This window comes from Opisthorchis viverrini (genome assembly GCF_000715545.1).
Source record: "Opisthorchis viverrini unplaced genomic scaffold opera_v5_70, whole genome shotgun sequence".
NCBI lineage: Eukaryota > Metazoa > Platyhelminthes > Trematoda > Opisthorchiida > Opisthorchiidae > Opisthorchis > Opisthorchis viverrini.
Window position 1 is genome coordinate 377,419 of NW_008751726.1, and position 23,936 is coordinate 401,354.

The window sequence follows — 23,936 nt, forward strand, 5'->3', positions numbered from 1 at the left end:
TACCGTGTGCACATGGGCAAAAACCGTTTCTGCTGCCGCGGACTGGCCATTTTGGACAATGTCCCGTCTCATGGCCCCATCCAGGTAGATGGCAATGAGTAGTGCATCTGAGTTTGGTAGTAATTGCTTTCATACTTCACTGTTCAGTCCATTGTTTGACCTCTCCTGACTCGTTCCCACTCTTCACGTGTCTGTGAGGAAAGAGCCGTTCAAGGAACTCGGTCAACTGGCAAACGGAGCACGTGACTAAGCCCGCGCAACCTGAGGATTTTATCCAGTCCATCTGTCATGGGCGAGTTGTTTCCGAGCACCATTCGACGCACTTCAGCATTACTGAGCTGATGTTCCCACCAGACCTGGGCAATGCTCCGAAGACATCGATGGTAAAAAAGCTGAAGGTATTTTGACGTCCTCAGTTCGACTCCCGCACTACTGATGAGCTCTAATAACAGCGAAACTCGAGTCCAGTGCTTCCCCCCAGAATAATTGCGCTAGGACAGGAGGACGACTGTTCAAACGAGTGTGATGTGAATGTGAGCAATGCACATCCCGCAAACCCCACAACATACAAAGTTATTGTTGCTCTCTAAGATGTGGACCCTACTACTTGACGCACTCGTTCAGCTGTAATGCCGCCTAGCCGTCATGCCACCCGAAGGAAACACGAGGCCTATGATACTGCCAGGTTTCCCAGGTCTAGGCAGTAGTAGTGGAAGTGTCGAATTCGGGTTCAAACCGTGGACCTTCCGGTCATTTAATCGGTGCCTTAACCTCAACCATTTCGAGCTTCACGAGGCACACTAAGGATTGTGAACATTACCAATCATGTTCTAGTCACGCACTCAATAGCGAACAGACTCCTGGTTGTTATGTTCAACACACTTCCTGACCCATTTGCTGATCCAAAAGTCGTAGAATCCTACAGGTAAACCCGTTCATTCTGAATGCTGCACCGCTAACTTCGTAGTCTGATGATGTGACAGACCTTTGATTATTTCCCTAGCGGACTCTCCTATCGGTTGACTGTTGAACCCATTTCGTCGGAACAGGTTTACTATTATGAGACCTTGGCATGAGAGGCTGTTCGTGGACAGCAGGTATATCTAGGGTTAGTGGGTTTAGACTTTTTCTAAGAACTGATTTTGACCTTATCGCGGTATGTTGGTCAGTATATTAGATTACACCCCAGTCAAATTCAGACGCATATACTATTTCCCATGTTTTTACAGGATCCATGGTAGAACAGGATTCCCGAGAGATCATGTCACCCCTTCCATAATCCTAATGATGTATAACTCTCCAGAAGTTACCTCAGCCACAATATGTGAGGTGCGACATGCCGTGCCTACTCCGTATTACCGTGTGCACATGGGCAAAAACCGTTTCTGCTGCCGCGGACGTGGAGTTCATTCTCGCGAAATGTCCGTATTTTATTTGAGCCTTTTTCTAATAATCGTCGTTACCGCCTTGTTCTTCGCGTTCGAAGTGCGTATGCTTACTCCGGTTCTCTCCCCTGCTCTGCCGCTTTTTGCGGTCGTTCTGTTTCTCTACGTCCTTCTCACGTTTCTGCGTACCGCATTCACCGATCCGGGTATTATTCCACGAGCGACCGAAGCCGAAGCCGAATGGATAAAGATCTCCATAGGTACGTTCAGTGGAGTTTTCGTCTTAAACTGCTATTGCCTGTGAGCTCTAATGTCGCATCTGTTTGCCTTGAAGTGTTTTACTTGTTTGCTCATCTGGTCGTTCTGATGGGACGATCGCGAGATCACCATTTTTAAAACGGCTAGTACATTCCTTAACATATCTGGCTCCTCTGCCCACCTCAGTTGCCACACTGAATGAATGACATACCGCCAACTACTTCATACGCGAACGAACTGACCATAGACACATTAAATCGAAAATTCCAAAAACAGGTGCTGCTGCACGGTTGCTTTACCCTGATTTTAGGATCGAAATTCTGTTCAACATTGTTACTATGCAAGCCTTTAGATACCTGTCCCTATCCACCAATAGTATAAGGGCTCACTTTTCGTTCATCATGAGTTACTTCTTCCCGGCGGATTCCCAGACAGTTTAAGAAACATGAAGACAACTCGGATTCATAAACGCCTCATTGTTTGCTACTTTCATGCGTTTACTGTGCTGATTGATCTTTCATTGGTGAACGCGGGCCCAAATGTGCTGTTTGTAACTTACAGTCGTCATTATTCGTACCACGTGCCACTGAGTGATCGACTACAACTGTAACGAAGGTCGAATTTGTTCGATTTGGAATTTGGCCACATGTTTACTCGTAGCGAACGATGTAACTCACCAATTAGACTGTGGCAATTGGAGCATAACTAAGCACTGGTCGTGCTCAACGGTTTTGTAGTGGGTCTTATCAGCAAAGAGATTCTGAGTTCATCGCACAAAATAAGGATTCACTAGAGGACCGAAGGACTACCGTGGTTGGGCCGTTACTGGGGCTCAGTTCCACGTGGTCCAAAACCTGTAATCGAAACTTCAAGATATCCCTGCTACTTACAAAACACTAGTAATATGCTCACACGATAAACACCACTGGACCTGAGAAGCCATGGGCCCACTTGGTAATAGGCCATATGATATGAACTCGCGTTATCATAGTATTTTTGGCACTTCATCCTGTTCCAGTTCAAGCTGACCATCCAATTGCAATGACCAATCCCTGTCTAGCAGGTTGTGGTTTGCGGTCGCCTCAGAATGCATGAGATGCTCACTGGCGATGACTCTCACTTAGCTTCCCAACTATTTGGCGTAGATTAATCTAACTATACATGGTGGAACCACAGACGAAATCCAGGCGAGCTAGTTTTGCAAAAATCTCGTTTCGCTTGAGAGGTCAAGATATTTTTTTCTCAGTGCGATTCTGTTGATACAGCAGAAGACATCTGCTACCGTTGATAAGCTTCAGCACCATGGTTCCAACCAATTGAGTTCCCACCCTCTCGCAACTCCGCCTCTAATCTTATATAAATACTTCCGCTAATTCCTTGTGTTACCCAGTGCGTTTCGTTGGATGATTGAATGCATTTGTTCACTGTTCATTTTAGAAACTCTCAATTGTGCAAACTCAATGCATACTTTCCGCCGTTCATTATTTCCAGTTTCTTAGCGTCTATTTTCCTTCCTTCTTCGTCTACCATCTTCCGTAATGCAGCGACGGGAGATTTCCAGGTCGACGGAACGGGCAATTTCCCTCTCAATGATAGTGCGAATTCGGTTGTTCGAAGTTATGCGCCCGGTGCTCGCACTCGTCAAGTGCTGATCCGTGATCATTTGATGCGGTTGAATTTTTGCCATAGTTGTCGGTTCTTCCGTCCTCCTCGAGCTTCTCATTGTTCCACTTGTGACAATTGTGTCGGTAGGTGGTTTACAGTTGATATGACGAATGTGTGTATTGTCTTCGCCTCGTTTACCTGTCAGTATAGTATAGCCTATGTATATAATGGTCTGGCTCAAGACGGGCTGGTGGCATTCGAATCAATCAATTTCAGGATTGCACCGCCAAGGTTCTAAACCTCAAAATTCAACAGCATTGTTGTAGCCGTTTACGAGCCAAAACTCGGTATCTAGCATCACATCAAACACCTTTTTCATGTGCTATAAGCAGCTGTTGACAAAACACCGTAGTTGCTGTTAGCTAGTGTCCGTACCGACCCGTGCGACACGCCAGTGCGCCATATTCCTCGAATGTATGGTTTCCTGCCTGACTGTGAAGCTGGTAACAGTTTCATCTGGCGCCATCCGTCGATAACTCGATGCATACTCTGTAGCGCTTTATGATATTAGCACACAATAGTCGTGTGTAGGAACCATTCCAAGCCCACAGATTAGCCGAATCTCAGAGTGCATTATTCGGTTTTCAGGTCAAACTAAGGAGATAAGATTGTCAGATGGGCCAAACTACCGCACTGTTGGTCTCCAAGCCGATAAGCCTTCAAAGAATGCCCGCGATCTCTAGTGGACGAACAGGCTGGGTATGGAAGCTGCGTCGAATCTAGGTGATTATGCTCATTTATTTCGCTTTCTACCACAAGATTCCGTGCAATTCCGCACAACACATGTACCACATCTGGCGGAATAATTTCCGATACCAGCGGTGAACTTCCCCCTTGAAAAGAACATTCTACATAATTCCTCAATTGCATGCACGCACATTCGCTTTACCATTGAGTCCCTTTTGTCATGTGACACTGGCTATGGCTCTCTAACGAAAGGAGGACTAACCAAGGTCATCATTAGGCTGGGAAACCTCAAAGGCCTTGTTGAAGGTACATCCCTGTAGTGATATATAAGGCACACACTATCGTGCTTTCCGGATTACTCCGTAAGCTACTGTGTTTAGTCTGGGATAGCAAAGTGTTTCTGTCCTGTTACTTCTCTATCATTCTACATTACCACAAAGCGTGATAAATCCGTTTGTAACAACTGCTGTGGATAAGCTTATCGGATGTAGCTTCTAGAGTACTGGTCATCCTTACGCATCGCTTGGCTAGCGAAAGACACTCATGCAGCTGACCAAATCAGACAGGTTTTCGTCCAGAGGAAGATTGCACCGACCAAGTCCTCATTCTTCGCTTTGGTCTAGAATAACAACACCGCAGATGTTAGCAGCTAACTGCTACCCGCTTCATCGATTTCCGGGAGGTGCTCGACACTGTGAACCTAGAGACATTGTGGAACATATCAGAATCAGACCTTATCCCTGCGAAGTTAGACAGGTTTCTGAAATTTCAATACGCAACCACGAGAGTATGTTCCCCTAGCGATTTGTACGGTGAATATTGGTCACATTCCGGCTTGTCGTTTTGGGTTTTACAGACCTGTTCGACTTCTCCCGTGCTGCTTGATTTTGCGGTTGATTGGATAACGCAACAACCAATCGACGAACGTTGTGGACCGGAGAATCGTTAGAATGCGTGGACATTGTATCTTGATTTCGCGAATGACAGTTGTCTTCGTTGCAGATCACAGGTTACAGCAAGCCCTCAATAGGGTCCGATAGTATGCTTCTTCCGTTCGTATTGAGATGAAGGTCACACAAACAGAGCTCCCACAGCACCTAACTCTTTGGTATCATTTACAAAAACTTAGTGGCACTAGAGATTGTTCGTGAGTTCAGACACTCCGACTCAACCATTCTCCCGAACGACCAGCCTAAGGACAAAGTTGCAGTTCTCTTGAACAATGGTTGTTTAGCGTTCCTGAGTGAACCGTATACTATTGTAAAGGTAAGAAACCAACCTGAAGATGAAATCTGTATTCATCAGTCTGTCATCCAGCCCGTTTTACTTTATGCTCACGAGATCTAGCCGATGTGAATCGTAGACACTCGCAACATGGACATTTTGTTTACCATTGGTCTTTATTGTACGGTTCCAGAATCGTGTGTCGCTTCAAGGAGTCCGATGTCGGGGTTTGAAAATCTCGACTTGAACAGCTTAGCCGACAACGTCGATTCTGATTGTTTGGACCCGTACATGTTCAGAGCTGTTCTCGCCACTAAATCGCGCCAACGATGGCGTCGTCTAAGCAGTCAGCTGGAAACCCGGATCGGTACTGTTAAGGTTAATGTTGAACGTATGGGTCTCCAGGCTGTCCACGACCGAGCCACTTGATCGATATCTGTGACAGCCTTGCAGCCAACGACTGTTCTTGGACAGCTACGATTTGAGGCACTCAAGGTGCGGAGATAGCCGATGTAATGTAGGGTAACTAAATACTCGAATCAAGTGTGTGTATCGCCTATACTGAGTAAAATAGCGGGCTGTCTGAATGTACATCCATTTTATCAGGGTAGATTCTCTCGTTGTCCAGCACTTTTGTGGCTATTGGGTTTGCTGAGAACAAGATTTCGACACAAAGTTTCATTGTGGTGAACTATGAAGCCGGTGTTTCTGTGTTTGGCGCACCACATTTAGCATTTGTACGGTTCTCTTTTTCATGTATCTTTTCGCCCACTGAGGCACTGCCGAGACGCATACTTACTTCTAATACCTCGGATTCCTTCGTGTTGTCTCAACAATTGACTGTTTTTCTTTCATATACTGAAGAATATTTCCCAGCTTTTGCGCTCTTCGAAGCTCCACTGGCATACAAGCACCGTTCCCACTACCGGCTTAACGTTACCTCTTGTGTTCCTTTTAGATCGGTTTGATCATCACTGTCCTTGGGTCGGAAACTGTATTGGGCGCAGAAACTACCGCTTCTTTGTCCTGTTTATCTACTCCCTATCCTTGTATTCTGTCTACATACTTGTGTTTGCTGTCGTCAATCTTGTACTGTGTAAGTCCATGCCATCGTATTTCTTTGCTTGTCTGTAGAATTTGTTTTAGTGATGAAGGGCGAAATGTCTGCAACAGACAGAGCCGCCACCCCTAATAGAGTTCTGTTACTTTACTGACACTAGCATCATGCTCCTCTGTAACGCAAGATATATACAACCATTATACTTCGGTGGACCCGTCTGGCCATAGCCTCCAATGCCCAACTGTCCCCATCTCGTTCTCCGTGTTCTTGTTTTGCTTGTCTGCAACAGCCGAATCCCCCATTAGTTTGGTATACTGCGTACGGCGAACCATATGGACGCGCAATCTTTCAGACATTCGAAAAACTGTGATTTCGAGTTATGGATCTTACGTGTAATGTGTTTGAAATGCACACATGCACAACACAGAACCATCCCCTTGAACTTCGCGTTACAGAGTGCGGTGTATTGTTACGGAGATCTACCTGCCCAACGATCATAGGATTGGTCAGTTTTCCTTAGTTTTACTTTTTTTTTGATCATACGGATATGGATTACAGCGAAGGGAGGCCGATAAATAGGGACCAATTGAGGATAGCGATCACGTGCTGCATAAAACCCTCAACATTGTGCGGTCCGATTGATGTCTGTGTGATGATTCATTTGTCGATTGGGTTGACAATAATTTGTCACCTTCACCTTGCCCCCAATACAGAATGTAGAGGACTTCTCAGTATTTGGATGCCCTTTTTCTCTTTAAATGGGTCTTGTCTGAATGATTATTGGCTAAGCAGTCATCTCACGGTGAACACGCTTGCCTAGCATGGTAACCGCTTGCTTTGAGTTCAGCAGCTGACCGCCTCTTTCTAGGCACTATCCATGCAAACGATGCATTTGCATTCGTTGTTTACTTCGCTACTCCACTTAACTGCGACTAATTCCCACGAAGAGATGAACCGGTTCCATGCATGTTATGATTTATTATCATTTATCTATTTACGTTGCGAATTGCAGCCGCCCATCATATCCAGAGTAATTACTTTTTGAAGAGAAAATTAGTCCAATGTTGTTCGGTCTTTGTGGTGGCCGGAATAAGAGATATGTAGAGTGAGCGACTTGGGTTGACTTTATAAACGAAAAGGCTTCTTGTTGTGACTGAACGATCAAGTTTTCTGCATGTATACCCATCAGTTTTTGTTGAGAACCCATTTTCAAGGGAAACAGAGGTGTCCAAGTTTACTCTAAGTACTGGTCTTTCGGAAACATTGAGCAACAAGTTAACTGGCCACCTGCACCTGTTCAGTTAGGTCCCCGACCCACAGTGCAGCTCTGGACAGTGAATTTAGAAACTCCTACGGCTTCGGGACTAAGCAAATGCCTTTTGTCTCTCAAGTATCACCGAGTTGTTCGTTCCACCCGCTCTGTTCAAAGATAGTGGTGAAATCCTCAGTTGTTGCGTGTCTTACTAGTGTGCCTCTATTAGGGCGAAAGAGATCGTCCGAACCACCTAGGCCCATTTTCGAAAGTGGTGCTTGCAGTGGGTGTGACAATCACATAGGAATTAGACTGACTCCGGTTGTAACCAGGCTGTTCGCCTCGCTTGTTTATGTTGTTTTACGGTACCCGAAAACCAAGCGAGATTCCAAACGCTGAAGGGCTCTGTGGACCACATCTTCACACTGCGTCAAGCGATGGAGCAACGACAAGTATCTGGCCGTCCTACAGTTTTGGTGTCCCTTAACTTCAAAAGTATTTTCGATTCTGTCGACCGGTTGATTCTTTTCATCATGCTTGCGCAACATGCTATGCACCAAAAGTTCGGGAATATCGTGCGCTCTTTGTATTCGCGTAATTATGGGTGTATGTGGGGTTCTCCAAAAGCTTTCCTGCAGGCACTAGTTTCTCACAACAATGTCCACTTCGTTTTTGTTTCCATTCATCTTGTTTTCCTCTTCATTACAGAGCTAATTGACATTGTTAAGCAGTAGTGAAGCACCAGTATTCTCATCCGGTGTTGCTGTCAATGATGACTATGATGGTTTTCCAAAAAATAAACATCCAAATTGCCTTCAGTGAGACAGGTTTACTACAACGTATTAGTGGTCTGCTCAGAAAACTTCGGGTTCCACCCAGTGTGGAAGAAAGATGCCTCTACGTCGCTAAACCCTAACATCTTCCTTGTGAGACGAACCAGAATTGGTTTTCCTGAAGTGGACTGTGAGAGGCGCGGCGAACGGACCGGGAAAACTGGCCCTTTATGGGCTATTTGAGCAATCCACTGTTTATATTTTTTGGGTCCTTACAGTCTGTGACTGATTCTCTGGTGCCCCTACTGTAGCCGCATCAGAGTTCGTGATGAAAATTCTAACCAGAGTCTGCACTGAAGGGCTTCGCACTTTGAGTGGATGGGGTTCTGTTAGGTTTACCGGCCTGCATGGTATTGCTGTCCGTATCCGCACCGTATCAATCTGTTTGAAATTTATTCCCCACTCAAATTACCTCAAACATCCCAATTTAACTAAACTCCAAGCAGATAATGCTGGATGAACCTGACGTCGAAAATGCCGTTTATACACAGTTACATTCATATCTTGAATTGTCAGGGATTCGGAAGGTTGTGTGGACGTCATCCTAGAAGCCGGTTAACACCCACTCTGCGACTTCAACCCTTGCTTCTCAAACCCAGTAGCCAGAGCTCTGTTCTCTTGATAAATAGGCAGTGCATTCGTCGGCCCCGTTCCACGCGCCTGTGATCACTTGGCACAAACCTAAGACTTGAGGTCATACGACATAGGCTGCTTGATTGGCAAACCCATACACCTATCGTTAACTGACATTGGTTGCCAATGACATATCACTTTGACAGGGTACTGACTGCATGTTGTATTCGCATTTCACGGTTCATTTGGGTAGGGGTTTGTGAAAAAAAATTCTGGCAAGCCTATTATTCACAACTAATGTTGGCTGCATGAACGTTGTGTGGTTTCTTTACTTGCGGAATCTTTCTGTACTTTTCATGGCTGACCTTAGATTTGCATTGTATCGGAGGTCTGCTGCACATCGTTCTTCATAGGCAGAGAAGATACGCAGCATCCATTTCCTTTATCATAAAATGGGCGCTTGTTCCTCTCTTCTGTACAGTGTATAAAGAAACCCAGGATCTACTGGTCGTGGTCAAACGCTCCCCGGGATCATATCCTTTTCTCGTTATTGTGAACTGTCATGTGTGACTTTTCCTAAGGACAGAAACCTAATCGTGGTTGTGTTAGACTCATAGTAAGTACTGAGGGAACCTGAGCTGGCAGATTTTTCACGGCTTCTGAATGCAAGCTTATCGGTCCTACTTTTTTTGGCTTATGCTGCCAATAACCACGCACGCAAGTTTCCGATCTCCTACTTGTCGTTGATTTACAATATGGGTTCCAGATGATTGGCGTTCCGTCACTTTGCGAACTCCGTTAACAGCCCCTTTGACTTCCTGCACTTTTTACACAAGGCACTCGAATCGTCGCATATTCTATTCCGTTCTTCACTTATTTTTGAACGAATACCTGTTTTCACATCCAGCTGTCATACTTTGTGCTCGCATTTCACTTAGGGTTTGTTAGTTATTGTTTCGTTATATGTACGTACACCCTACTGCCTTCGTTCCGGTGCATTCTTTCCTTAGGTCTTTGAGGATTTTATAGCTTTATATTGCCTAGTATGTGTGAAAATTCATACGGCCTACATTGAGGCTACGTCAGTTTAGACTGATAACTCCTTATAAGGGTCATCCGTTAGGCATTCCAGAGCTTACATTTGGAGATTGCTCTGACCTCTAATTCATAGGTGTGTGTGATTATAATACAATGCAGGTGGCCTAATAGTCATATGAGCCCAACCCAGTCGATTGAATGACGGTAGTTATGAATTTGTGGTTGCGTCGAACAGATACAGCCTTTGGTGCACAGCATCTACACTGATTTCCAAAAATAGGCCATCTTGGAAGGATAATAAGTTGCCACGTGCTCCGGGGTGTCCTATGAGGAACACTGACTGTTGCGAGCTCTCTGCGACAATCTTTGTTGTTTTGCTTTGACCGCTGTACTGTGTTATGTATGAATTGACTCTCTTCATACATACTACGAATACAGTTTGGCAGTCCCAAGCAATCGGGTTTCGTTAGGGTTTCTACGCGTTGCCCCATTTCAGTTCTTTAGCATGTTCCGAGGGACTTCTTGTCCTTGGGAGCTCATTCATATCCGATCCGATAGACTTTTGCCACTTTCGGAGGGAACAAACCACTCGGGAGGGCACTCGATCCGGGGCTAAGGAGCTGATGCGTTGGAGCAAACCTTATAGTGGTCACTTAAATGCAGTTGCATGTTCGGGCGCGTCTATGTACTAAGAACTGCAGCGACAATCTCGGGTGGCCAAAACTCACTACGATTACGACCATTTGGGTCTTCTCCATTGGGTTATCTTCCCATTCTTTTATTGGTGGCATGAGTACCTCTGCTTTTTCATCCACTTTGAGGGTCCTGAAAATATTGCGCATAACTGCACATGGCACTTCCGATGCCTGTGTGATCATACAGGTGTAACCCAATAAGTTGGTGAGATAATTTCATAAGAGTGCAGCATTACTCTGTCCCGTAGTGTTAGGATTCGGAAGTTCTGATCTAATGAGGTCAGTTGCATCACTTTCTGCAGACACTCATTTGCACGCTAATTTGGTTTTCACGGGAGACACCTGAATCCCAGCTGGGTCTCTTGTTTATGCTATACTTCAACTGAATATGCTGCCCAATATTGCCTCATATATGAATTTGTACGATACTCGAGAGATCGCAGCAGTAGTCGTTGGTGGTTGTGGGATCTTTGAAACTCACGTTCACATCACTCTCGTTTGAACAGTCATCCTCATGTTCTGGTGTAATTATTCTGGTCAGTCCACACCGAAGGGCGAACAGGGCTCGAGGTTTACCCTTATTATGGTTTATTCCTGGCCATGCTGGGGATTTCTACTCTGGACATCTGTTGTACGAGACGAGAGTTTTACCGCACACTAGATACATCTGAATATTCATGTCTGATCAGGCGAACGTGCTCACCTTTGAACGATATGATTCCTTTGTCCAATGCCTTGAACGATGGCTCATTATCTTTGAAACTACGTTCACATCACTCTCGTTTGAACAGTCATCCTCATGTTCTGGTGTAATTATTCTGGTCAGTCCACACCGAAGGGCGAACAGGGCTCGAGGTTTACCCTTATTATGGTTTATTCCTGGCCATGCTGGGGATTTCTACTCTGGACATCTGTTGTACGAGACGAGAGTTTTACCGCACACTAGATACATCTGAATATTCATGTCTGATCAGGCGAACGTGCTCACCTTTGAACGATATGATTCCTTTGTCCAATGCCTTGAACGACGGCTCATTATCTTGGTTCTGTCGATGGACTAACCCGTTTGTCATCACTTCCGAGTCTGATAGCGCCACAGATGCTTTGAACCCTACTGGACCATTCTTGATATCTCGAATACTGTGCCAACCATAACGTGGAGTGATCTTTGTGCAGCACTTTTAGTTGAGGGATATCATAAATGAGGGATTCAGCTGGGTTTCCTGTGAGTACCCCATTAAAACCAAATTGGTTAGCAGTTTTCGAGCATTTGGGATTCAAGCAGGACATCAGGTTGACAATGAGCCCCAAGAAGGGTGTAGTAGTGAGCTGCTGGAGAGTTTTCAGCAACCTTGTAACTAGTCTTCATTATCATCGATTGTTCGGTAACGTTTCATTTATTACCGCTGCGAGACCGTTCACGGTGGAGTAGTCAGGGATAAACTCTCAGGTGACCTGAACCGGTCCTTTGTGTAGGTTACGCCTGCGCTTAGTCTTCTCATTTATCATGGTGTTTGACGTGTATCTTGCCTCTAGATTTACTGCTCTTTTTTATCGAGATGGACCATCGCATCTCTATCTGGCCCTTGGAATCAAGTTTCAAAATATGATAGAATATCAAGCGACGTCCTCCAAATTTTTTTATCTGCAAGTATAGTGGTATTTGTTTTAGCCTACCGAACGCCGAGCATTACAGTCACCTATTTTATATGGGCTTGTTCCAGCTTCTGTTGCTCGTACTGCAACCTAATGTGAATGCTCATCACTCCAACTTTCCGTATGAATCTCCGGATCCTCTTCCCACCCCCGCGAACGACCTAGCTGCAGCTTCTTATAATGAGACTCGTACATAGCGATGTATTTTTGCTGATCTCTTCGGCGCAGTTTTCCGATTTCTTCATCTTACCTCAGTGCTTATTTTTACGTTTGACTGCACAATGCTTACCCAGTTAGGTAATACTTTCAGAGTTCACACCTCAGCGCATGCAGATGAATTCGTTCTCCGTATCTCTTTTGAATTTCTTGTGCTTTTTCATTCTGTGACGACTCATGTGATTTATCGTATTTGCATTGCGGGTGGGAGATTCAGGTCAAGCACGTGTGTATTTGGTAATTCACCGATATCAGATTGCTATTTTTATACGAAAATCGGGTGCTATTGCGGGCAACAGTCTGCGAATTTTTAATCGAACCGGCTGAAGCCGAGAAATATTCCGAGTGGATGTGTATCGTTTATTCAGTCATATGTGTCAGTCACCTTATTCCTTAACTCGAATCGTGTTGCTGATTGATCGGTTTTTACGTTGTTGGAGATACTTGTAACATTTTTTACTATTCTAACCGTCTTTGGACTCTCTGGTTACCACACAATGTTGGTCTGTCGTGAATTATCCACCCACGAAGACGTAAGTTTCTTTTTTAATGACGGGATGTGACTTTATATTAGCTTTTTTCGTATTCAGCCCACATTTGAGGCGATGTTTTTTTTCGCCCTGTTCAACCGTTGTTCTGACGAATGACAATACGAATGAGCGATTGGCTTTCCACAGGATTGCACATTGGATAAGATAAAGAACATAGTCTCATGTAGTCTGAATATTGCGTTCGTGCTGTGGTGGACGACGCCACTGATATCTAGGTTGGCAAATCAACAGCCGCAGTAGAGCTCGTAGGTCAGGGTGCGATGTATCTCTATTTTATCTATCTGGCTTTAAATAAATGTCAGTAGGGGTACCCGTCAGAAGCCGAGAAATGTTAGAGATAATACTCACCTACTTCCAAGCGACTTTTCTACGTTTCATATGAAATGCTCCAGCAAAGCCGAAATGCCTCCAATCAGGATGCAGACATCTTAGACTGGGGTGGGTTGTGATTGACCCAGCGATGCCTCTCACAGTGTGGTGTGATGGTAGGACTGTTGCCCACCACAATGAGTACAGGTCAGCCACCTGACTCAACTAACGTCAGATTCCAAGCCTCGTCCTATCGGTTACCATTAAGTACAGTACAGCCCAAACCGTCTGGAGCGGTGTAGGTTCTGTTGTTCCCACTTAAATCACTCGTGTTTCAATCGATGTAGCCTATACTCCCAAATAAAAAACGCTAAAGGCAGTCAGACAATTAGTAAACATAAGAACTACGGATCAGCCGACCTACCGCTTACTTATGACCAGCTGGTGGCTGTCGATCCAATCGGCTCACTCTGTCTTGCTTCTCTTATCCCATCATTTTTTGTAGCATAAGTGATTCTGATACCTGTTAACGTCCATTGGTAACATACTGATATAGGATATTCCTTTTAGCGTTAAGATGCTGTCTATGTCCTCTGAACGTGGAGATGATGGTAAAAGACTACGACGGCTGGAGTGATTGTGCATGGTGTGTAGCTGCACTATACTCCAGTCATATCGGCATTCAAACAGCGGAACTAAGGCGTGTTCAGGTCTTCGATGACCATTATCTCAGAGCCATGTATCGTGTAGGTGGGCGTCACCGAATCGGTAACAATGCCATTAGAAAGCGAGTGTTTGGTTGTGCAGTGGGGAGTTTCATCAAGAAATGTTTCCACCATCAGAATCTGCATTGCATGTATCTCTAATGCCAAACCATCGTCTTCCAATGGGTGCTGTTTACCCCGCCCACTTCAGAGCGTCGGAAACACAGCGGTGGTCCGGCTTTTACCTGGCAGCCTACACAAGTCGGCTTTAGAAATCCTGTTCGATTGTTGTGGAGAAAAAGTTAAGAGCCTGAAAACTCAGTGAAGTCGAATGTGAAGAATGAACAAAAGCGACTGAGCTTGTCTTCATGGTTCTGTAAATTTGGAAACTTCAGGAGATCGGTATTGGAAAAACTCATTCCATTTGTAAAACATAGACAAATATTCAGCGTTGTATTCAAACTGATAGCCATTGGAAACTGTTTTCTCCCTCTATTTTATGTCTCTCGTTTCCGGTGGTGAAACTTTGTCAATAATTTGAGGATAAGGCCTACAAGGCAGTTAAATTCGTTCTACCGACACCCTCGCTTACCATCCAATTTCCTCAAAACAGGCACAGTCATTTTTGGGAGGTTACCTGTGTACTTCGGAGTCATGTATTGAAAGCCGTGAAGGACGATTCCTGCTTTAGCGCTCGTTTTTATGCCGTAATGTCACTGCTAATGATTCGTTGGTTCTCTTGCTACCACTACAGAATGGTTAAAAGCCCCACACTGCTAATGATTCTTTGGTTCTCTTGCTACCACTACAGAATGGTGTATCTTTAGATTGAAAAAGGTCCTGGGAAACGGTGTTCTCCTTTTTTGGTTATGCATTTACAGCGCACCGTTTCTGTGAGCAGAATATGGTAAGACACATTCTGGCTTTTGATAACCAATGTCTCAAACATAATTGGGTTCGGCTTGTAAATGAACCCACCGAGAAGTCAGCGGAAAGCTTGTGAGAGGCAGACATCATGGCATATCGCACCCACTTAGTCATTTTATGCCATGAATCGTATTCCATGTCTTATTCATCCATGCATAATAATAAGAGAAAAGCCTATGCCCCGACAGTTGGGAACGAACAGGAACACGAAAGTTATCAGTGCTGTCTGTGTTGCTGGGATTCGTAGACTATTGGACTCAAATTCTACGATTTCTTCTGTGATCAACGGGCCGCCTGTGGACCCGATGTCAAGGGTGCCCCTTCATAAATTCTGGCCGGGATAAAGTACGGGGAAATACATTTCGGATGAGTCGCCTATTTGATTGGGTTTCTACTGTTCCTAGGCCGAGCTGTTGTACATCCAAACTAACCAAAACAAGCGGGAACTAGTGATGTTATTACCCATCAATCCATATTTCGCCGTGTCGTGATGACATGTATACATTACTCATGTCGTAACTGCCAGATACACGTGACCTACTCTCGACTCATCTGTAACCTACAATCCATCTGATCTCTTGTAGATAGTTCGACAGGACTTCCGAATATAGGTGCAAACACGTTGCACCAAGTAATGCTCCTATGCAACAGAGGGCAATATTCCGCTTTTACAACTCCTGCCGATACCTAGCATTTAGTCGTCAAATCACAGAGTTAGGTGACAATTTACCAAACAAACATGCAGGATTTACTTACTGGACCGGCCTTGGCCTGTGACCAGCGTGCCCGGCAACATGGGGCTTGTATACGGGCTGTTTTTAATCTGAAGAATTTATGCATGTTTACAGTTTCCCCAACCGCTCCTTTGGACCTAACTTATGCCTAGAACCGCAGTCGCAATCGTCAGGTTCTTTCTTTGCAGTGTTCATGAAAGCCACTGTTTACCTCACACTTCCTAACCGGTAACTGCAACTATGCGGTTCAACGATATAACTGCTCCAAGACGTTATCATTAGCAATTGGTACTTTCCGTGTGTGTGTAACCTATATCTTTATCAGTCCTAGTACTTGATTTTCTAGTTACAAAGCTAAAAATCTCGGTAATGTAATTGATTCAGCTAGACCTACTGTACCTTTCCGAATGATTGTTCTGCAGAGTTGTTGCCTGATATGTCTTGAGAACAGCCGTGTCCGCAAAATGAGTTGTGTGAAAAATAATTTTGAGATTACAACTAATCCCGAGTCAGTAGCCTCATTTGCGACAACAGCTATACTTGTTTAATATAGTTTAATAAGCTACTGGACGCTGCGTTTCTCTCCCCCGGACTACGACCGCTGCCACCTATATTTGCTTTGCCTTTCAACCGTAACATTTGTTGTATTATTTTTTTTGCAGATACGGCATTTCCCGCGCATTCTTCGCCAAGCTGGTCACAGGAATCCGTTTTCACGAAAGAACGGGTGCTTGAATTTTGTCTACATCTTGTTTGGCCCTCTTCAACCGAGGTAGGTCTGTCGGTAATGCACTGGACATCCGCATCTCTCGATTGTTTTGTTCTGATTGTATTGGCTTGATTAGCCTCGTCTCCTGAAATTTGACTGTTCTTCTCTTGTATTATCTGTCTTACCTTGACACCAAACCCATCCTCCCCTAATCTGTGTTCCAATGTGCTCCTATTCTCAGTGAAATCTACATCACATGCTTAGCGGATTTACTTAGAATTACAGTCATTGCCTTAGTTCAGGATTTTGGTGTGTCCTTTCCGGCGAAGAATGTATTTTATTTGTCGGTCGATCTATCCGAAGCCCACCTAATAAGCAGGGTGTTCCTCGTGATCTTGTGAACTTTTTATTTTTTTAGGCAAACCAGATCATTCAGGTGTGTCACTATTCCGATTCGCAACTGACGTGCAACCAAAATAAATCAGTTGAGCCGAGAGACTAGCAGTGAGATAACGGTTGTGCATCGGTTCAGTTACGGATCTGGATCCGTGACCTTAATAGAACCGCCACAGAAAATACACCCAGTCTATTGGACGCCCAGAACAATCAGGTATCTGCACAAATGTAGCTATGCTAGTAGCTTTCTGGACTACGTTACTATTCGCCAGCGAGACATTTGAGAGATATGCATCACACGAGCGATGCGAGGTTTCGACAAAGTCTAACACCCAGCTTTGGAGGCTACACTACAGCGAAAGAATCGGTGAATGCATAACGGTTGAATAAAAATGTATGAAAGACCAGAATATCAGGTTGATGTGCCGGCACCATATAACGTCCGAACTGACGATCTTTGATGCTTTAAGTCCAGTAGCAGAAACATGGCATCACTTGAAGCATCCCGCTTGAGGCTCCCGGACTGGTTTAAAGAAAACAACCAGCATGTGAGACATCTGGTTAATGAAAAGAACAACGCCAATGCCGAATATCTTGCCCATCCGGACGAAGAGGTAAAAGAGTGCCAGCTCAGGGATGTTCGGAATGAGCTCACTAGGTAATTCAGCCTCATCAGGGAAGAACAGTGACGGAAGCGAAATGAGCAATTTTCTGCGTGGCAGCACGGAGAATTTTCTGGTTGTTTGTAGTTCGAGGGATAACTGGTAGCAGTTTTTCAGCCTATTTGAACGTCATGAACCTCCAGAATAGTTTGGTAGCTTACCAGGCTTTTCCTCATGTGGTCGAGAATGCCGTCTCAGTTCGCGGGGGCCTATTGCATATTGGTGGCACCATTGCATATTGACCAATACTCCCTTCCGACAACTGTCTTTAGCTAAAATAGTGTAATCAATACCTAGAATGTAGACCTCATGGTTTTCGAGTCTCTTGTGTTTATTGCCATTGAATTTAAAAACACTGTGTGAGACGAAATGTGGCCAGTTGTCCCACAGGTTTCGTATCGGATGTGTTCAAAATCCCAATGTCCCTGTGGCTTTGTTTTCGAACTTTCCAGTTCTCTGAAGCTTTGTTCCTTCTGGCAGCGTTCAATGACACCGTCTAGTGGCTGACCAGTTCATGTCGGATACCCTGTCGTCAGTCAGATAGTCGAGTCGTTAGCAGTAGGATTTCTGTTCGTGCTATGTCCAGACAACCTTAGTACAGAGTTAAAACGTATTTACATATACAAGTAGGCCTTCCGAAATTTGAGCCTTCTGATCGCTAACAGAACTGTTGTGGGTTCATTTGATTCGCTTTTAATCCAGAGCACTGGTTTTCATGGAGTTCGGATGGTCTAACCTGCCACAGGTGTAATCATGTCTCAACCGGTTAACACACTGTTGTGCGGTTCACTTTCCAGTCTCTTGCGTGGATGGAAGATAGCGGATGAACAATCCTGGCCAGTCGGTGCTCGAGGATCGTTGACTGGTCCATCAAGCATGAACGAACTGCTGTTCCGACCTTCAATTACAAACTACGTCGTGGATCTTGACCAACCCCTATCGATACCAGTGAACATCGAGCAGGTTCGTTCACTTACTGTTTCTCGTACAACCTTTTGCCCACTCGTTCTGGTTGGCAAAAAGGCACGCAACCAACTGATCGTATTTACGCTCCATTATCCCTACGTTTTAGGAATGATAAGTTTCAACTGATTTTCCTTTTTGATATTGACTTGCCGTAAGTCACGTAGTCTCTTGAGAACACCAAACAGTCGTGTCAAATAAACGGATGAAACAGAGAGGTGAATCAGTTTGCCACGTGAGCACCTGAGTATCTTGCTGAATTCCCGATGTAGGCTGTTGATCAGCCAAATAAATTTGATAGTGTTTAGTTTCTAAATATGAGGATGTCCCTTCCCTTACTGTTTGGCCACACTGTTACCCTGAGCTGAGTGGCTGGGTCTGAATCTGACCCACGCCCTTCGATGAAACTTCTTCGGTCTGTTGCACACCCAAATGATGTCAGCATTCTAATCGCTGTTTGGGCACGGCTGCTGGAACGTGCAAATGCACAATTGATTTAGAGACAAACTGATTGACCAAGCAAAGAAATGGGTCCGCGATGTGATCTAGATGGTGTTTGTGTTGTCAGTTGCTATTCAGTTTGTTCAACTAAGTGGTGCAAACGCACGTTTCACCAATCCAGGCTTTTCTCAAGTAAGCATGTGGCTGAAGGGTAGTGAAACAACGATTTCGTCGCACATTTGGGTTTCTGCACAACCGGCTGACGGCGTGGGCCGTCAAATGATAATCGCGTCTGAAAAACTGGTAGTAGCTCTGCTATGGTGCTCAAAAGTCCAGGCGAGTCCTGTTTGCCCCTTGCACTTCGTTACGCTGAAAATGGGCTCTGTTGTTTGATCCGATTAAACAGTCGTGTGCTTTTTCTGACGAGTTGGTGCTACTTTCACCATCACTTTCTCATGTGCATGGCCGGATCATTGCTGTGAGGGTGCGCGGAAGCATGCTGAAGGTAATTAACCGTCTTTAGGAAGATAGCTAGGAGTTATCATCATCATCATCATCATCTACAGTATAACATCAGTGTTCAACACTGATGCTTCACTGCCGTACAACCATGATTTAGTTGAAAGTCTTATTTGGAACAAAGAAAGGACTACCACAGTCATTTCGAGGTGCCTACAACGCCAGACGCTTATTCAGGCAGTCTGGATAGATACTGACAACGAGAACGACACTGACATCTATTAGCAGTCATATCTTGCAGTGTCCCCAATCAGGCGCAGTGGGGTTCACGCAGTCCCCATCTTGGAAGGCGTATCGCACCGACAACATCCAGACTTTTCGTAATATCTGTCTTGTCCCTGTTCCAAACCAACGGTTGGCCAACTCTGTTTCTGCCTCTCTGAAATGGGCACGGTAAACAGCACTGATCGGCAAACGATAGTTCGACATTCACAATATATGACCTAACTGATGCAGCTTCTGAACACCTTCGGTGAAAGTCCGTGTCGCACAGCCGAACACGCTTTCTAATGGCCTCTTCACTGATTCAGCGACACCAACCCACACGACCTATGGTTCTAAGGAAGCGGTTGTCTCATTTCTACCGCTTGAACATGTGTTGGTTACCCTTCCTTTTTGCAAGACCACTGGCAGCCAGCTTCTTTTTGACTGACTTGCGTTAGTGTATTCATTTATCATGTCCCATCCCAGCGCTGTGTACGGATTTTCTCAGCCACAACGAACCGAGTAGTGGTGCTTGAAACAGCTAATCACTTCTTCGCTAGATGTTGCTGGGATAGACTTCATCTTCAAACCCCTGTACTGGTTGAGATAGCTGCTCACTTGCATACGCGCCCGATGTTGTCCAAATCGCCTTAGCTTTGCCGTCGTCGCATTGCCGAATGTCGTCCGTGGTCAGTTCACTTTATACACCCTCCTTAACTCTGTTACTTTTTGCTATTTGTTCATACTATACCCTCATGTTTCTATCCTTTTCAGACAACTCGCCCTGGGCCTGATGGATGTGCGCCGAATAATCGAGAGCAAACTACTCTATAATGTCATTGCGTGTATAAACACCACGCTTATTCAACCTCGGCCACCTTATCCCACCTTACCTCGACTTATGTTTGCACGAACCCTCGCCAGTTTTGCCTTCCTGTGTCCATCTTTAGCCCGGAAAATATTCGCTTTTTCTATTTGACTCCCACCTCTATGAATATTCTTTCTTTCGTTGCCATTCTTTTGTATCCCGGGTTGTACCACCTACTGCATATGGAATTTCTGCTATTTCCTGTCTTCAAATCTTATTTTCGTCATATTATTCGTCCTTCACGCTGCCTGTTTCAATTTACCTATCTGCAGATGTCTGACCTGTTTTCTATGATGCTTTCTTATTTTTCTATGTATCCTATGCCATTCAAAGCGACGTCCACGGAATATTGTCACCTAACTGTACCAGTCTCCGTTACTCAGCAATGTGTTTATTTTTACCTTCACTGTAACAATCGATAAAACGTGATTTAGGTACCGTTTTGCTGTGACGATCGGTTCCATTAGTAGAAACTTTGATTTTACAATTTTCACGTTGACCGGTACAACCAGATGTAATTTCAGCTCTGTTACTTTTTTGTATCCCATGAGTTCGGACAAACTGTCACTGCAGCCTATTACTGAATCTGTCTTCATATCAGTAGAAATTTCAAAACTTGATGAACCATTCAAAATTGTTTACATAGCCTTGGGTGACAGACGTTGGTCCTACCTGACGAGTAATTCGTTAACTTCCCGAACAAGGAGAGTCAGCACTAATTTTTCTGCTATACGGTTTCACCAGATTTGCAGGCCACCAAGTTTCACGGTTCACCTCCACCATACGGCTCACAGATGAATTAATCTGGTGCACTCACCCTAACTGGTTTCTGCAGTCAAGCCCTTCCACAACAGACTGCGGCTTTTCCCCATTAGGTCTCTGTAAAAAGATCCACTCAAAAGGACCGCTTATCAATCTCCCATTACATTCCCCCCACCGACTCTAGACAGATACCACCCAGGCGTGTTGTACTCGACTTTCGTGTGGAAGAACGGCACGTAAATTTGCAAACCAATGAGCTTATCACATCCGAATGGTTGCTGAAACCGGTTCTCATTTCAAGTCGGAAATCCTGTGAACTGTATGATGTACCCACCGAGTGAACAACCGGGCAATGGATTATGGTGCCACCTGTGGCATTGCCGTATTGCCTTTTATGGTGAATCTATGTCTGCTCGCATGGTGCACAGTGACCTGTGTTCAGACGCTTGAACCGTGGGTTTCTGCACAACCGGCTGACGGCGTGGGCCGTCAAATGATAATCGCGTCTGAAAAACTGGTAGTAGCTCTGCTATGGTGCTCAAAAGTCCAGGCGAGTCCTGTTTGCCCCTTGCACTTCGTTACGCTGAAAATGGGCTCTGTTGTTTGATCCGATTAAACAGTCGTGTGCTTTTTCTGACGAGTTGGTGCTACTTTCACCATCACTTTCTCATGTGCATGGCCGGATCATTGCTGTGAGGGTGCGCGGAAGCATGCTGAAGGTAATTAACCGTCTTTAGGAAGATAGCTAGGAGTTATCATCATCATCATCATCATCTACAGTATAACATCAGTGTTCAACACTGATGCTTCACTGCCGTACAACCATGATTTAGTTGAAAGTCTTATTTGGAACAAAGAAAGGACTACCACAGTCATTTCGAGGTGCCTACAACGCCAGACGCTTATTCAGGCAGTCTGGATAGATACTGACAACGAGAACGACACTGACATCTATTAGCAGTCATATCTTGCAGTGTCCCCAATCAGGCGCAGTGGGGTTCACGCAGTCCCCATCTTGGAAGGCGTATCGCACCGACAACATCCAGACTTTTCGTAATATCTGTCTTGTCCCTGTTCCAAACCAACGGTTGGCCAACTCTGTTTCTGCCTCTCTGAAATGGGCACGGTAAACAGCACTGATCGGCAAACGATAGTTCGACATTCACAATATATGACCTAACTGATGCAGCTTCTGAACACCTTCGGTGAAAGTCCGTGTCGCACAGCCGAACACGCTTTCTAATGGCCTCTTCACTGATTCAGCGACACCAACCCACACGACCTATGGTTCTAAGGAAGCGGTTGTCTCATTTCTACCGCTTGAACAGGCAGAGTTATTATACGCCCACTCATTTTCACCTCACTGACTCAACCGTCTAATTTGATTTTTATATTCGTATAAGCTAGTATGGGATCGTTAGTCAGGTGTTATCGTTAGTATTATGATGGTGTTTTGTCCCAACTCCTTGAAAACGCCGGGCCAAGGCAAATAGGGAACTCCATGATTCTACAAACCAACTAAATATTGGCTGTGTTGGTTTCATCACCCTTCCTTTTTGCAAGACCACTGGCAGCCAGCTTCTTTTTGACTGACTTGCGTTAGTGTATTCATTTATCATGTCCCAGCTAGAGGCTGTGTACGGATTTTCTCAGTCACAACGAACCGAGTAGTGGTGCTTGAAACAGCTAATCACTTCTTCGCTAGATGTTGCTGGGATAGACTTCATCTTCAAACCCCTGTACTGGTTGAGATAGCTGCTCACTTGCATACGCGCCCGATGTTGTCCAAATCGCCTTAGCTTTGCCGTCGTCGCATTGCCGAATGTCGTCCGTGGTCAGTTCACTTTATACACCCTCCTTAACTCTGTTACTTTTTGCTATTTGTTCATACTATACCCTCATGTTTCTATCCTTTTCAGACAACTCGCCCTGGGCCTGATGGATGTGCGCCGAATAATCGAGAGCAAACTACTCTATAATGTCATTGCGTGTATAAACACCACGCTTATTCAACCTCGGCCACCTTATCCCACCTTACCTCGACTTATGTTTGCACGAACCCTCGCCAGTTTTGCCTTCCTGTGTCCATCTTTAGCCCGGAAAATATTCGCTTTTTCTATTTGACTCCCACCTCTATGAATATTCTTTCTTTCGTTGCCATTCTTTTGTATCCCGGGTTATACCACTTACTGCATATGGAATTTCTGCTTGAGCCAGCTATTTCCTGTCTCCAAATCTTATTTTCTTCATATTATTCGTCCTTCACGCTGCCTGTTTCAATTTACCTATCTGCAGATGTCTGACCTGTTTTCTATGATGCTTTCTTATTTTTCTATGTATCCTATGCCATTCAAAGCGACGTCCACGGAATATTGTCACCTAACTGTACCAGTCTCCGTTACTCAGCAATGTGTTTATTTTTACCTTCACTGTAACAATCGATAAAACGTGATTTAGGTACCGTTTTGCTGTGACGATCGGTTCCATTAGTAGAAACTTTGATTTTACAATTTTCACGTTGACCGGTACAACCAGATGTAATTTCAGCTCTGTTACTTTTTTGTATCCCATGAGTTCGGACAAACTGTCACTGCAGCCTATTACTGAATCTGTCTTCATATCAGTAGAAACTTCAAAACTTGATG

The 23,936-nt window shown here is 44.8% G+C and overlaps 1 protein-coding gene across 1 annotated transcript; it reads left to right on the forward strand.

Annotated features, from left to right (window-relative positions):
- Positions 1–869: 869 nt before the first annotated feature.
- T265_04317 (hypothetical protein) lies at positions 870–23,936 on the forward strand (the record flags this gene model as incomplete). The annotated part of the gene is made up of 8 exons (XM_009169026.1): positions 870–925; positions 1,230–1,645; positions 3,188–3,387; positions 6,178–6,315; positions 12,983–13,075; positions 16,430–16,539; positions 18,332–18,497; positions 23,211–23,936. The coding sequence occupies 8 exons, from the start codon at positions 870–872 to the stop codon at positions 23,268–23,270; spliced, it is 1,239 nt and encodes a 412-aa protein (XP_009167290.1).